The following is a 16,591-nucleotide window of genomic DNA, read 5'->3' as shown; positions in this document are numbered from 1 at the left end:
TTTGTTTGGATGAAAGCCAGCGGAAAACTTTGAAACTTGCTAATGGGGATACTTTACAGACAGACGGAGTAGGATCTGTGAAGATCTCAGTTTATACAAAGGCTGGAGAACTAATTGATGTGTTGTTGAAGGACTGTGTTTACTCTGAGCAAGCAGATCAGAATTTAATCTCTGTAATGAAATTGACAGATCAAGGAAATGTGTTTTTGATTAAAGATAGAAAATGCACCATTGCCCATCCAGAAAGTGATGTGCTTTTTGAAGCAGTAAAATTTGACGGTGCTTACTATCTGAACCCTGAAGAAGTGGATCATGCCTATCAGGCAACAGCAAGTTTGTGTCCTCCTAAGGAATGCCTTTATGTCTGGCATAGAAGGCTTGGACACAAGAATGTGAGATCTGTTAAGAAGTTGCTGAATACATGTGAAATAAAATTTAAAGAATGTGGCCAAGAGTTGCAAGCTTGTGATGTATGTGTAAAGGGGAAAGGCACAGCACCACCCTATGGCAAGAGAAAGCCAGTGCACAATGAGAAGTTTCTAGAGACAGTGAAGCCCACAGTGCAGGAAGATCAGGAAACTGATGCAGGAGTGTCCCTCACTGAAATGGTGGATTGGCTGACTGCCAGTAGCGCCGACCCTCATGGTAGGCCAGAAAGTACCCCAGAAGCAGAAGGGGAGGCAGATCAAGCAGGACCAGAAGGGGAGACAGGCAATACTGTGAGACAATCTCAGAGGAGTAACAAGGGAGTACCACCTGCCAGATATGGACTTTGTAATGTTCTGCAAACTGCAGAAGAATCCTCGGACAATGAGGAAATCCCAAGGGAGCTGATTGTAAAGTATGCCACTCTCAGAACCCTACTGAGCATAGCAGCACAGAAACGAATGCATGTGTAGCACCTTGAGACTGAAAAGGCAAACCTCAAGGAAAACTTACCTGATAAAGAACTGAGTGAAGTGCTAACTGCTTTTCTGCAGAAGCATGGAAAAATAGAACCCAGCCTGTTCTTCAAACTGAAAAATGATAAATGCCAGTATGTACTGATGTCAACTGATGGACTGTAGTTATGCTGTCAATGTGAATCTGATGTGCAAGAGATAGTTGACAAGCTGAATGCAGAAGTGGAAGTAAAACGTTTTGGGACTTTGAACCACTATCTTGGAATACATATAAAAAGAACAGAATGGAGGTTTTCTTCTGAATCAAGGAACCAAAATCCTGAATCTTGCTAAGGCACTGAGCCTGGAAGATATCAAGAGAGCAAGTTTCCCACTTGACCCATCTTACCTCAAGCTGGAAGATGGAGTGCCTCTCCAGGACAGTCGTCTGTACAGAAAAACTATTGGGAAACTGCTGTATCTAGCTCAACTTACCCGACCTGACATAAGTGCAGCTGTTGGAATCTTGAGCAGAAAGACAAGCTCACCTAATCACCATGATTGGAATGCGGTGAAGAGACGTAACAAGTCTTATTGGGACAGCTGATCTGAAACTGAAGATTACAGCCGATGACGACCCAAGATTGGTTGGATACATGGACGCAGATTGGGCCGAAGACACTACTGAACGCAAATCAGTAAGTGAGCATCTGTTTTTCTACCGAAACAACCTGATCAACTGGACAAGTCACAAGCAGAGTATAGTAGCTATGTCCACAACAGAAGCTGAGTTTGATTCTTCAGCAGGTGCCTGCAATGAGCTTGAATGGATCATACACCTGCTGAGAGACTTTGGAATAGAAGAGCCTATTCCAGTAACCCTGTTTGAAGATAACACACCTTGCCTAAGTTTGATCAAGAGTGAAAGTGTCAAAGGCAAGACCAAGCACATTTCTGTGCGATACCACAAGGTGAGGGTGTTGCAGCAACAAGGAATGATTGAAGTAAAGTTTTGTCCTTTGGAAGAAATGATTGCTGACATCCTGACCAAGCCGCTCACCAAGAAGAAGTTTGAGCACCTAAGAGAGAAGCTGAAACTTCATGACTTCAGTTCATGAACTTGAGAAGGGGATTGTTGGGTTTCTGATGCAATTTCACTTCCTGTTGTCATGAGTTAATTAAGTGTTTGTATATGCATGCTGATGTTTAGCCAGTGAGTAGGTAGAGCCAATGAGAATGTTTGCACATACTTCTCGCCAAGGCTAGGTGTCAATATGCATAGTGACCATTGAGGGAGAGCCCTAATAGGCTAATCCATATATTTGGGTGGTGGTTTGAAGGAAACAATTTGGTCCGTTTTATTGCCCTTTGTGTTAAGCCCTTAGATCTCCATGCAGTTGAAGTTAAGACTCGAGAGTGTCAAGATGTAGCCTAGAAGCTAGGTAGGATAATGAATCCTTCTTTGTTTTCTAGAAATCCCAGTCATACCTTTCCTCATTAGTAAAGTAAACTACTTTGTTTCTTAAGCTGAACTGTGTGCCTGGCTGTTATTCGTGGTTCTCTCCATGTAACTCTGCTAGCGGTATGTCTAAACCCCAACAAATGCCTGGTGGAATGCATCCAGGGCTGCTTTCCCATGTGTCCAGATGGGAATCTATGGATTTCTGGCTCTGACTGAGTTGGAGGAGCAGGGGACTTCCCAGAAAGGTGTTTGTTTTTTTAAAGGAGATTGTATCCAAGCAGGGTGAAGACATCACCCATGCCTGAGGTAGGCTGGTAGGAGACATTCAGGCAAGGTTTGTAAAATAGTCAAGCCCACCTGGCTGCTCAATAGTAATTAGACGATATTATATTGATAGACCTAGGTGGGTGCTTGGCTTTGCAAGCCCTTATGACAATGAGAAGACATGCTGATCTCCCATCAGTGAATCAGTCTCCCACGCAAGGTTTTGGCCACTTGTTACTATGGCCTGAAGAGAGCCTGGACCTCATATTCTCCAAAGTTAGGTAAAATGCCTGCCAAGTTGGAATTGGAGCAGACAGCACACTTCTAGGAAGGAGATCCTTGGTAGCGAAAGTTAACATGGCAAGTCTAAGCACCCAGTGACCCTCTGGTGGAAGGAAGTTTCATAAGCAGGATGATGCTATGAAACACACTTTTTCCTTTACGGCCACTCGTAGTTCTGCAGTTGGAAGGCACATGAGGAAAGATCCGTCCAGCAGATTGTAATTGCTGGGCAGGAACATTTGGAATAAGGCAAACCTGTAGGTATCCTGTTCTCTGACTGCTTAGGGCTTTAAATGTAATAACCAAGCTTTGAATTAAGAGATCAACAGGCAGCTACTGAAGGTATTTTTGACTTGGCATATGTTGTGTATAGACAACCGTTGACATTATCAGATCCTGTCCCCAAGGTTATGATTTTCAGAATTTCAGCCATGATGTATAGTAGCTCTAACGTATCTGATCACTGCCGAATTTTAAGGTGCATTTTGCTTATGTGAAATAAAACCAGCCATACTTGAACCCATCTGAGCACCCAAGTTCTTTTTGTTGTTGATTCAAATTTAGATCATGTTATACCTTTCCTTTATGTATATGTGTTTTCTGTTTGAATATTTGCCATTGCCAAAGTGTGAACTAAGTTCCAGTGTTAGTGTTGATGGTTCAACTCTGAACTTCCAGCTGTTCTCAGATGCAGGATTGGCTGATGTGTTAATGAACTTTGTGAAGGAAATGGAAATTGATTCATCTGAGGTGCATGTATTGAGTTTGCGCACCAAAAGAAAGAATTTATTACCCAACCAGTCTATGAGAATTGCCCACAATCTGCATCTTGAGCATTTTCTACATATGAATGAAGGTAGCCTATTTACACTGGGCTTGTGTTTGACATGTTTCAAAGGATGCATGCTTGTCCCTTAATAAACATAGAATGTCTCTGTATTTTTGTAGTGGTTGAGCACTCTCTATCATCTTCTTAGGTCCAGTTCATCATTTGGACTTCTTGTAGCATTGAGGTTTTCTTAATATAGGCATCACCATTTCTATTGTAGAACAATAATTTCATCTGTGTGCAGCAGCATCACAGTCTCTAGCAGCACAACTGCTTGATTTTATGTCATCCAGAAGATTGTAGCTCCAAGAACCAATTGTTCCTCCATTGCCTTTAATTCTGTTACTTGAGCATGATTATATTTCTGGTGCTAGTCTTTCTTCACAGTTAGAAAAGTCTACACAGTGATAGGTCTAGATATCACTTGGGCAGCTGAGTAATGTTATGGTTTCTCTTTTTGTTTTCTGGCTTTGCAAATGTTATGTGCAGTCAATGCAATAAAAATATTTGTTGGCTGTCTTATGCCGATTCATTCTCATACTCCTGGCTGTTACTGAGCCTTGGGGAGGTCTTGAATTGCCTCCTAGACACTTAAATGTGTTGAAGATATCTGAAGGACAATTAATCTGGGAAAAGAACTTCTATAACACCAAAACACTTGAGCTATGATTATTGGCAAGCATCTTTCCTTTGGGATTGGGTATACTTTGCAAAGTCAACTTAGTTTCAAGTACTTGAATTCTGTTTGATACAGCTCTATATTGGGAACAGCCAACAAATCAATTACCAAACACCCATTGCTTCTCTTGAACAAGAATTGACCCTGGATTAAATTTTTATGACATCAGTTGACAAAATCATGCATTGAATTTCTATTAGGGTTGGAATTCTCAAATTCTGTAGTCTCTATGACCAAGTTGTAGGTTAGTTTAGCACTAATAAGTTCAGTTAGTACTTTTAAGTTCCACAAGGCCCTGGTCTCAGGTTTTAATGTGAAGACTTGGTTTTTAAGTATGCTATCTTTTAATGTAATTTTTATACTGTGATTTTATATTGTAATGTCCACATACAATAAAACCATTCATTCATTCATTCATTCATTCATTCACTCATTCACAAGGCCTTGGTCTCAGATGGAGCATGTTCCACCAGGTAGGGACCAGGACAGAAAAATTGCTGGCCCTGGTTGAGGCTAAGCAGACATTCTTTGGGCCGGGAACAACCAGTAGATGTTGATCCACGGAGTGCAAGGCTTTCCAGGGGGTATATGGAGAAAGACAGTCCCTTAGATATGCTCGTCCCAGGCCACTCAGGGCTTTAAAGGTTAATAACAACACCTTGCAGCAGATCCTTGCAACACCTTGCATCTCACAGAGGTCTGAGAGGAGCAGAACAGGGCAGAGCAGCTGGAGAAGTTGCTGGGAATTTCTGAGTGTTGGAAGACTTCATTCTGAGCTTGTGGGGCTGCCTAAAATTCTGAGGTGTGATAGCAGGGGAACTTTGTTTGCTCTTTGTTTGGTTGAGTGGGCTAAAAAGGAGAAAGAGATTGAGAGTGATTGCTGCTGATTGCTGAGGAGTGCCTCTGCTCCACCCTCTTTGCATTTTAAGACAAGCCTTGCCAAAGGCTGAGCACATCTCACAGAGGTCTGAGAGGAGCAGAACAGGGCAGAGCAGCTGGAGAGGTTGCTGGGAATTTCTGAGTGTTGGAAGACTTCATTCTGAGCTTGTGGGGCTGCCTAAAATTCTGAGGTGGGATAGCAGGGGAACTTTGTTTGCTTTTTGTTTGGTTGAGTGGGCTAAAAAGGAGAAAGAGATTGAGAGTGATTGAGAGTGATTGCTGCTGATTGCTGAGGAGTGCCTCTGCTCCACCCTCTTTGCATTTTAAGCCAAGCCTTGCCAAAGGCGCTCTTGGCCTGTGGCTCTTCGCCTGGGGGCTCCCTAAGGACCAGGAACTCAGATCCCTGATTTCCTTGTTCTCCCAATAAGGTAAGGTAAGTTGACCCTCCAGAGGGGGAGCCACTTAAACAAACAGCATTTAAACAGTATATGTATATATATGTGTGTGTGTGTGTGTGTGTGTATAATGAAGATAGAATGTTGGGGGCTTTCCAGTGTTTTGCACTGAGTGTCACATGTATGACTATCTGCCCAAAGGACAGAAGTCTTGGGTCTGTGCTCGCTGCAAGGAGCTCCTGGTCCTCAGGGAATGAGTTCGTACCCTTGAGGCCGAGGTGACTGCCCTGGAGAAGCAGAGACGGTCAGTTAGGCACTTGGGGAAGACTCTCGGGGGCGTAGTAGATGAGCCCCGCTCTGAACGTAGCAGCCCCGTTGCTGCCAGAGAGCGTGAGGGTCGAGAGGGAACAGGGCACCGTGTTGAGGATAAGGGGAATGCGCCCTCAGAAGGAACCTCTTCTTCGGTTGGTGAGCGGGAATCCTTTCGCGCCAAGGAACCATCCCTGAGAAGGGGGAGAGGGGTTTTTTTGGTAGTTGGTGATTCGATCCTTAGGCAAGTAGACAGCTGGGTGGCAAAACTGTGTACTGACCATATGGTGACTTGCCTGCCTGGTGCGAAGGTAGCGGACATTACGCGTGTAGTAGATAGGCTGATAGACAGTGCTGGGGAGGAGCCTGTGGTTGTGGTGCATCTTGGCACCAACGATGTGGGGAAATGCAGTCGTGAGGTCCTGGAGGAAAAATTTAGGCTGCTAGGCGGGAGACTTAAGGCCAGGACCTCCAAGGTAGCCTTTTCGGAAGTGCTACCTGTTCCACGTGCAGGGCAGGAGAGACAGGCACAAATTAGAAGTCTCAATGTGTGGATGAGACGATGGTGTAAGGAGGAAGGGTTTAAGTTTGTTAGACACTGGGATGCTTTCTGGAACAAGCGGGAGCTGTACAAAAGAGACGGTCTCCACTTGTCCCTGGATGGAACCAGGCTGCTGGCGCTTAAAATAAAAAAAGTGGCAGAGCAGTTTTTAAACTAAATCTTGGGGGAAAGCCGACAGGAGATGAAATGTCTCTGGTTCGGGAGGACTCGTCTCAAAGAGATGAAGGGTTGGCTGCTGTTGTTCTACCGGGTAACGGACCAGAGTTGTCCACTGTGGAGGTGACAAACAGTATGGACTGTCTGCCAGAGGCTGCAGGAGGAAGGTGGCGGGCCTAGCTTGCCTGGGAAATTATAGATGTTTGTATGCAAATGCTAGAAGTGTTCAAAGTAAAATTGGTGAATTGGAATGTTTAGTGTGGGGAGAAAACATAGACCTTGTGGGAATTTTAGAAACTTGGTGGAATGAGGAGAATCAGTGGGACACGGTGATTCCTGGATATAAGTTATATCGGAAGGATAGGGAGGGAAGGGTTGGAGGTGGGGTGGCTCTGTATGTCAGAGAGGATATACGGTCCAGTAAGACTGAGGTCAGAGAATTAGATTCCCTTTTAGAAATGCTTTGGGTTGAAATAGAGGGCCCAAAAGGAAATTTAACTATGGAAGTTTGTTATCGCCCACCAAATCAAAAGAGAGAGGACGATTATAATATGATGGAAGGCTTAAAGATAGCGGCTAAACATAAAAACTGTGTCGTAATAGGTGATTTTAACTACCCGCAGATTGATTGGGTCAATACGTGTTCTGGTAGAGAGAAAGAGATTGAGTTTCTAGATGCTCTCAATGACTGTGCTATGGAGCAGATGGTCTCAGAACCTACCAGGGGTGGGGCGATCCTGGATTTGGTCCTAAGTAATGCCCAAGACTTGGTGAGAGATGTAAAAGTGATTGCGCCTCTTGGGAGCAGTGACCATAATGTTATTGATTTCACCGTTTGTATAAATAGGGAGTTGTCCAAAAAGACCGCCACAACCACATTTAACTTTAAAAGGGGTAAATACACTGAGATGAGGAGGCATGTGAGGAGGAAACTGAAAGGAAAGGTACATACGGTCAAAACCCTTGGGGAAGCTTGGGCACTATTTAAAACTATAATCCTAGAAGCTCAGATAAAATACATACCACAAGTTAGGAAAGGCACAAACAGGCATAAGAAAAGGCCTGCGTGGTTAACAAACAAAGTAATGGAAGCTGTAAAAGGTAAAAAGGACTCCTTTAAGCAGTGGAAAACCAGTCCAAGTGAGATTAGTAAAAGGGAACACAGGCTGTGGCAAATCAAATGCAAGACTGTGATCAGGCAGGCAAAAAGGGACTATGAGGAGCATATTGCAAAAAACATAAAGACCAACAATAAAAATTTCTTCAAATATATTAGAAGTAGGAAACCAGCCAGGGAGGCAGTGGGGCCCTTGGATGACCATGGGGTTAAAGGATTACTGAAGGAGGATAGGGAAATGGCTGAGAAGCTGAATGAATTTTTTGCCTCCGTCTGTCGGTGCGGGTGTTAGCAGAGAGAGCTGTGTGGTGTGCTCAACGATGAGCCCCAGGAAAGAAGTGAGCCAGACACCTGCAGCTAGTGCTAAAGTAGTGTATTTACAATATATACAACTCGTGCTCACTAGCGCAGTCAAATACATTAAACACAGGACCAAAGTGCTCCGCCAGCAAGTGTACTCTCGAAGAGAGACCTGTGCATTGCAAGCACAGTCCATTTATAGTTCTGTCAGCCAATCCTGGCAGTCCACAGTCATGCTGACTCAGCAGGTCCTTTCCACCTGTCTTCAGCCGGCTCAAACCGGCTTGTAGATAAGGTCACTGTGACCTAGCATGCCAGCTAGATCACCTGCTGTCATCACAGAGCTGTCAAACTGTGTTAAGATAGATTCAATTACTGACACACCTCCTAATCTATCGTACACAGTAAACCCAACACAGTGAATCTCAACATTGGACACAGTTTACACACATACTTGATTCATAAATGATTTAGAGTTGGGAGTGAGCAGTGAAGTGGCCAAGTTTGCGGATGACACTAAATTGTTCAGGGTGGTGAGAACCAGAGAGGATTGTGAGGAACTCCAAAGGGGTCTGTTGAGGCTGGGTGAGTGGGCGTCAACGTGGCAGATGCGGTTCAATGTGGCCAAGTGCAAAGTAATGCACATTGGGACCAAGAATCCCAGCTACAAATACAAGTTGATGGGGTGTGAACTGGCAGAGACTGACCAAGAGAGAGATCTTGGGGTCGTGGTAGATAACTCACTGAAAATGTCAAGACAGTGTGCGTCTGCAATAAAAAAGGCCAACGCCATGCTGGGAATTATTAGGAAGGGGATTGAAAACAAATCAGCCAGTATCATAATGCCCCTGTATAAATCGATGGTGCGGTCTCATTTGGAGTACTGTGTGCAGTTCTGGTCGCCGCACCTCAAAAAGGATATTATAGCATTGGAGAAAGTCCAGAGAAGGGCAACTGGAATGATTAAAGGGCTGGAGCACTTTCCCTATGAAGAAAGGTTGAAACGCTTGGGACTCTTTAGCTTGGAGAAACGTCGACTGCGGGGTGACATGATAGAGGTTTACAAGATAATGCATGGGATGGAGAAAGTAGAGAAAGAAGTACTTTTCTCCCTTTCTCACAATACAAGAACTCGTGGGCATTCGATGAAATTGCTGAGCAGAAAGGTTAAAACGGATTAAAGGAAGTACTTCTTTACCCAAAGGGTGATTAACATGTGGAATTCACTGCCACAGGAGGTGGTGACGGCCACAAGTATAGCCACCTTCAAGAGGGGTTTAGATAAAAATATGGAGCAAAGGTCCATCAGTGGCTATTAGCCACAGTGTATGTGTGTATATAAAAATTTTTTTGCCACTGTGTGACACAGAGTGTTGGACTTGATGGGCCGTTGGCCTGATCCAACATGGCTTCTCTTATGTTCTTATGTTCTTAACTGTATATCACACACAATGTTATGCAATGTTACACTCACATGCTTTCACATTGTTCCCTAAACAGCAGTATTACACACTTATCACATTCACAGGTTTACAGTTTCCAATCCAGGAACTCATCATCATCCTGGTCAGCCAGTTCCCTCTGGCGTTTGGCTTCAGCCTCCCTGTTCTGTGCCTCACACTCTGCCACCTAGACCTTCCACGCCTCAGCCTTTTTCCTGAGCGTTTCTTGGAACCCTGGTGGGTCTGGTTTAACTACCAGTGTTACATAGGGCACCTTGTACCTAGCAGGAGAGATACCCTTTGTGGCTCTAGCAGATACACGGGGTCCAGCACTCGCACCAGGCTCGGCTCCTTCAGGCTCACTGCATGCCACCTCCTGGGCTGGTTCCTCCTCCTGACTCAGAGGTTGCACCTCCTGACTTGGAAGTTCTACTTCCTGACTTTGCACCTGAGGCTCTGTGCCAACTTTGGGCTCACCTCCTTCTGCCTGTCTGCTTGCCAGCTCTCGGCCGGGAGATTGTTGTTCCTGCTTAATTACCCTTGGCAGGACTCCAACACCGTTATCAGTACTTGGCAGCAGTACAAGTTCTCTTTCAGTAGCATGTAATGCCGGCCACCTGGCGCGCTCATTAAACCTGGCAGTTCTACTGAAAGTTAGCTTGGCCCTCTTATTGCAAAAGCGATAAGACTTGGTTTCTGGCTGGTAGCCCAGAAAAGTTAGGCTCACTGCCCGGCCAGCTCCCTCCCTCCTATTCTCTGAGGGGATGTCAACCCAAGCCTTCGTCCCAAAGACTCTTAAAATCTTTAAGTCTGGAACCTTATTGTATAGCCTCCTGTAAGGCAAGTCATTCACAGCTTTACACCAAATTCAGTTGTGCAAGTACACTGCTGAATACATGGCCTCGGCCCAATAAGAAATTGGCAACTTGGCATCTTCCAACATGCTTGTCAGCCACCAGCGAGCCTGCAGCAAACGTGGACTATTGCACCCTTCTTAAATCTTCGTTCGCGAAGCCAAGCCGAGAGAGAGACATTAAAGTCTGCAGTATAGCTCCGTGCCGCTCTGCTAACCCATTTTCTTGGGGCGTGGCCGGGTTCGCTAATCTGTGGGCAATGCCCTTATTCTCCAGCCAACGTTTCAACTCATTAGAGAGAAATTCCCCACCGCGGTCGGACTGAATAGATTTAATATGCGTATCCAACTCCCTTTCCACCGCTTCAGCCCATTTGGTAAACACCTTGTATACCTCAGATTTGTGCTTCAAGGCAAACACGCAGGAATACCTGGTATGGTCGTCGGTAGCCACTAGGCAATACTGCCTCCCTGACAGACTCTTTGGCAATGGGCCAATTACATCAAGATGAATGAGTTCTAAGGCACGCTTACTCTCTCTGTTGCTTTGCCTAGCAACTGCACAAGCCCTGCTCTTAGTCTTTTTACAGACTTGGCAGTCTAAGTAACACCTGCAGGGCTTTACCTTCAGACTTGGCACCAACTGTAGGGTCTTTTTCAATGCATTAAACCCACAGTGCCCGAGTCTTCTGTGGAACAGATGGATGCATTGGTCGTGCACTGGCACATTTGACACTTGTGCAGCCTGGGCACAATGGCTCTGGACCACATATACATTCCCATCTCTTTTCCCAGTAGCAAGCAGCTTCCCCCCACCTCCTAAGATCTTACAACAGGTTTTTTCAAATTTTACCTGATAGCCATCGTCAATTAACATGCTTACACTTAGCAAATTTGATCTTAATGAGGGGACACACAAAACATGCTGCAATGTGCAATCTAAAACAGGAAACTCTACACAGCCAGAACATGTGACAGCCGTGGTAGCACCGTCGGCTAATCTAACATGACTGAGCTCAGGAATGTCAACATCTCTCAGCAGCTCCTTGTCGCAGCAGAGATGGCTCGTTGCACCAGAGTCTAATATCCAGGCAGACCCGGTACTTTCTTCTGCAGAAGTGACCAGCCGGGCTTCTTCCTCACATCTGCTGGTGGTCCTCTGCCCTCGCTGCCTCCGTCCACGCCGCTTCCCTTTCTCTGGGCAGACGCGCAAAAGGTGCGAGGATGATCCACAACCAAAGCAACGCCTGACAGACAGTGCAGTCGGCTCCACTTCAGCCTTTGGTTGTCTGCCAGCAGCACAAGCCAGCTCACTCTTGGACGCCTTCCCAGACGAGCCGATAGCCACACGCTCCCCAGCCGACACTCCCGGGTAGCTCACTGCTGCAATCCTCTCTTGGAAATCAAGCAGGTGGGCACACACGTACTCCATAGTCAGAGTCGCCACATCAACCGTCTCCAGGGATGTAATTAGGGGTGTAAACTCCGGCGGCAACGAAGACAGCAAAATATAAACTCTGTCATCAGGAGCTACAGTTTTGCCCCTGGCTTCAAGCTCAACGAAGCTTCTTGATGTGCTGCCTTACACACCCTCCGGCCGGCATTAAAGTGCGGAACATCTTCCTGGTCAAGGCCATGAGGGAGCCTGCAGTGGTACTAACGTAAACCCCACTGAGCGCATCCCAGGCAGCCTTGGCAGTGTCCTTCCACGCACATATATCAACTGGTCATCTCCCACTGCTAGCACAATGTTTGCCAGCGCCTTCTCGGCCAACACAGTCGCGGCAGGAGATAACACGGCAGGGGGATTACTTACAAACAGCCAATGCCCCTCACGCTTAAGGTAGTGTTCCATTCGCAGGCTCCACACCGCGTAGTTGGCTGAGTTAAGCTTCTCAACGGCCACTGCAAGCTGCTGCTGAGCCATGATGCCGACTCCTCCACACAGCTGGCTGCTGTCCTCCCTCTGGCTCTCGGAATGAGATAGCTGGTACTTCTTTGTCCTTCAGCCGGCGGGAAGGGGTGTTGAAAGACCTGAGTCAGATTGAGGTGACAAAAGAGGAGGTCCTAGAACTGATAGACAAATTAAAAACTAATAAGTCACCGGGTCCGGATGGCATACATCCGAGAGTTCATGGAGTAAAAGGACAGGTCCTCTTGTGCATCAAGAACTGGCTGAGTAATAGGAAGCAGAGAGTGAGTATAAATGGGCAGTCTTCGCAGTGGAGGACGGTAAGCAGTGGGGTGCCGCAGGGCTCGGTACTGGGTCCCATGCTCTTTAACTTATTCATAAATGATTTAGAGTTGGGAGTGAGCAGTGAAGTGGCCAAGTTTGCGGATGACAATAAATTGTTCAGGGTGGTGAGAACCAGAGAGGATTGTGAGGAACTCCAAAGGGATCTGTTGAGGCTGGGTGAGTGGGCGTCAACGTGGCAGATGCGGTTCAATGTGGCCAAGTGCAAAGTAATGCACATTGGGGCCAAGAATCCCAGCTACAAATACAAGTTGATGGGGTGTGAACTGGCAGAGACTGACCAAGAGAGAGATCTTGGGGTCGTGGTAGATAACTCACTGAAAATGTCAAGACAGTGTGCGTTTGCAATAAAAAAGGCCAACGCCATGCTGGGAATTATTAGGAAGGGAATTGAAAACAAATCAGCCAGTATCATAATGCCCCTGTATAAATCAATGGCGCGGTCTCATTTGGAGTACTGTGTGCAGTTCTGGTCGCCGCCCCTCAAAAAGGATATTATAGCATTGGAGAAAGTCCAGAAAAGGGCAACTAGAATTATTAAAGGACTGGAGCACTTTCCCTATGAAGAAAGGTTGAAACGCTTGGGGCTCTTTAGCTTGGAGAAACGTCGACTGCGGGGTGACATGATAGAGGTTTACAAGATAATGCATGGGATGGAGAAAGTAGAGAAAGAAGTGCTTTTCTCCCTTTCTCACAATACAAGAACTCATGGGCATTCGATGAAATTGCTGAGCAGACAGGTTAAAATGGATAAAAGGAAGTACTTCTTTACCCAAAGGGTGATTAACATGTGGAATTCACTGCCACAGGAGGTGGTGGCGGCCACAAATATAGCCACCTTCAAGAGAGGTTTAGATAAAAATATGGAGCAGAGGTCCATCAGTGGCTATTAGCCACAGTGTGTGTGTATATATAAAAATTTTTGCCACTGTGTGACACAGAGTGTTGGACTGGATGGGCCGTTGGCCTGATCCAACATGGCTTCTCTTATATTCTTATCCAGTATTCAATTGGTAGTAAGTGCAACTGGCAGAACAGCAGCTGAATACGGGTCTGCATAGGCGTCACAATCAGCAGGCAAGCCACTGCAGTAGTGGGGATCTGGGCCTCCATAGAAAGTGAGGCATGCAGAATCACCTGTAGGCTCTTAACCCTTGGTGTAGGCACTAATGGTGGCCTGTCAAGGGCCGGGAGCCTGATTCCCAAACCTACCCCAACTCAGGCACAGGCCTCCATCTTCAATGGATTCAGTTTCAGCCAACTGTGTTGTAAACACCCAGCCATGGCTTCTAATGCTTCCCAAATTTTCTGGGGTGGAGTCCAGGCAGCTGTCCATCAATAGATAGAGCTGGGTGTCATCAGCATACTGATGACAACCTGCCCATATCTCTGTGCCAGCTAGGTATGGGGGCATATGTAGATGTTAAAAAGCATTGGTGAGAGGATCGCCCCCTGTGGCACTCCACATTCAAGTGAGTAGCACTGAGATACCATCTCACCGAGTGCCACCCTCTGTCTCTGACCATGAAGAAAGGAAGAGAACCATTGTAACACAGTCCCCCAAACTCCTATGTCAATGAGGTGGTGGGTCGACAGATGGTAGTCAACCGTGTAGAACGCTGCTTTCAAATCCAGCAGCAGTGCCAGTTTGCACCTATCCATCTGCCTCCAGAGATCATCCATGAGGGAGACTAGCCCTATTTCCGCCCTATGGCCAGGTTGGAAACCAAAAGTCCAAATCCGACACTAGACAATATAGAATATAAGGAAATAAAGTTATTTTAGCCCAAGTTCTCCATAATATTTACTTGGAGGTTCATTCTGTGTACTGTTGACTACTACATTCTATGTGTTTGTATATTACTCAGAAGCTTTTGAATACCTGTCTCTTTAAACTGTTAGCTGAAACATCATTGAGTGCCTGTAATCACATAGTGTTTTCACTAGCTACTTCTGGCTTATAAATTGTGGATACATTGTGAATGAATTGTTATATTTGTTAAGGAATATAGTGAACACACAGTTTAATGGTAGTATAGAATCACCCATAGAATCACCAAGAGTAGGACACGACTGAATGGTTAACAATATTTGTCTTGTTTAATTCTTTTGAGATTGTGACTGTCTTTATTCTCAGCATTCTTATCTTCTTTTGCTTTCATTAGTATGCTGAGAGAGTCCCATTTTTCTTGTGCTCTTTATACATAGGCAACTGTTGACTATATGAGAAAAGGTGGGGTTTTATTTGGCACTGCTGTTTTGGTAGGAACCCAGTCTTCTATGTCCTTCATTACCTCCTGTGTCTGGGGCAAAAACTGCAGACTCCTTTCAGTTTTGTCCCGTATTGTAGCTTGTTACTTTATACCCTTATAACTCTGTGGAGCCGTGAGAACCAAGCCTATTTCTATCTTCATGATTCCAGCATTATTACCATTTCTTGATAACGAGAGTGTGTGGCGAAACCTTGGAAATAGTGAGTGTGTAAATATGTTTAAAAACCATATACAGATTTTAGTAGTTGATGGCTGGCATAACTGTAGTATGATGATATTTATTATTTCTTTGCAGGCAAGATGGTTCTGGGAAGCTTATTTTCAATCAATGAAAGCAATTGCTCTGGCAACCCTTAAAATTATCAATGACCGGATTTACCCATATGCTGCTACATCATATGAGGAATGGAACGATCCCCCAGCGATTGTAAGTGGAGTTAGGTTTGTGTTACATTAGTTCAATATGCTGACCCTCTGTTTTAAAAAAATCACTGAATGATCTGTTGATACTTATTTTGTTGTTTGATTGAAAAGATTTATTTTATTGAGTGATATAAAGGAAGCAGATGACAGCCAGTTGCTTGGGGGCCTGATAGGAGCCCTCCAGGGGCCTGATTCGGCTCCCAGGTCACATGTTTGACACCCCTGCTCTAGAACCCTGTGGGTCTGTGCCGACTTTTATGCTCTATTGTATTGTGGCTCTGAGGGCCTGATTGTATATTATAAATAGTATTAAAAAACTGAGAAAAAGAGCTTTCAGGAATGGAGTTCAAGAAGCTTTAGATAAGAATACAGTGAACTTGAACTGACAAATAGTAATTGTAGTGTTTGTGGAGGTTTATTCTGTTGGCCTTTGTGAAAACAGAAACCCATTTGTTAACTCATGGATGACCATAATGCTATTTTGTAGTTAGGCTGCAAAAATTAAGTACAAAAAAAAAGAAAATTGCACAAATTTTCAGTGAAGAACTTAGAATTAGAGATGTTTTCAAAGTTCATGCCTGTTGGACTTGGAATATGAGCTCCAGAAGTAAGGAAAGCTTCAGAGCCAGAGAAAAGAAATTAGACCATTCAAATATACAATTCAAGTTTTTGGAAGGTAATTTTGCCATCTTCAGATTCCCACTGCAGCCCCTTGAGCCTGTAAATGGTCCAGTTATATTCAGGAATTACATGTTATTGGTGAAAGAATCAGAAGTGACAAGAGAGTATGGGTGAAAATCTGCCCTTACTTTTGTGCTAGTTAAGTTAGAGAAAATAAAAGAGTAGTGGATAGCGATGGTCACAAACTGAAACATGAACCGTGGTTCAAGCACAAACTGGGCCAGTTTGGTAGAACGTGCCTCCAATGAACCCTCCCTGAACCTCCATGGAGGTTCATGAGCTTCAGGGAGGGTTCATTCAGGTGACTCCAAAGGCATTGCAATTGACTTGAAGTGAACTGCAAAGCTGCTTTCAGAGCTTACTCTTGGAGCTCAGTAGAGCCAGCCTGACCTGGGTGGGCTCTGAATGCATTTAAATACCTTTGGAGTTCACTTCCAGTTGGGCAGCCCAACCCCCAGAATAAGCTCCTTCAGAGCTCACTCAGGCTGAACCAGATAAACCACAAACCAGTTCATCTAATAGAGGAGTTTGTTGAAGGCTCATGGTTCAT

The 16,591-nt window shown here is 45.1% G+C and overlaps 1 protein-coding gene across 1 annotated transcript in view; it reads left to right on the top strand.

Moving 5' to 3' along the window:
* Nucleotides 1-16,591, top strand: part of EXT2 (exostosin glycosyltransferase 2) — a 164,340-nt gene that overhangs the window by 86,702 nt on the left and 61,047 nt on the right. Inside the window, exon 8 of the mRNA XM_060261890.1 lies at nt 15,233-15,364. Coding sequence (XP_060117873.1) covers nt 15,233-15,364 — 132 coding nt within the window. The remainder of the gene's footprint in view (nt 1-15,232; nt 15,365-16,591) is intronic.

This window comes from Heteronotia binoei, chromosome 21 (assembly GCF_032191835.1).
Source record: "Heteronotia binoei isolate CCM8104 ecotype False Entrance Well chromosome 21, APGP_CSIRO_Hbin_v1, whole genome shotgun sequence".
NCBI lineage: Eukaryota > Metazoa > Chordata > Lepidosauria > Squamata > Gekkonidae > Heteronotia > Heteronotia binoei.
Note: the sequence above shows the minus strand (reverse complement) of the source record. Positions and strands in the feature narration are given on the sequence as shown.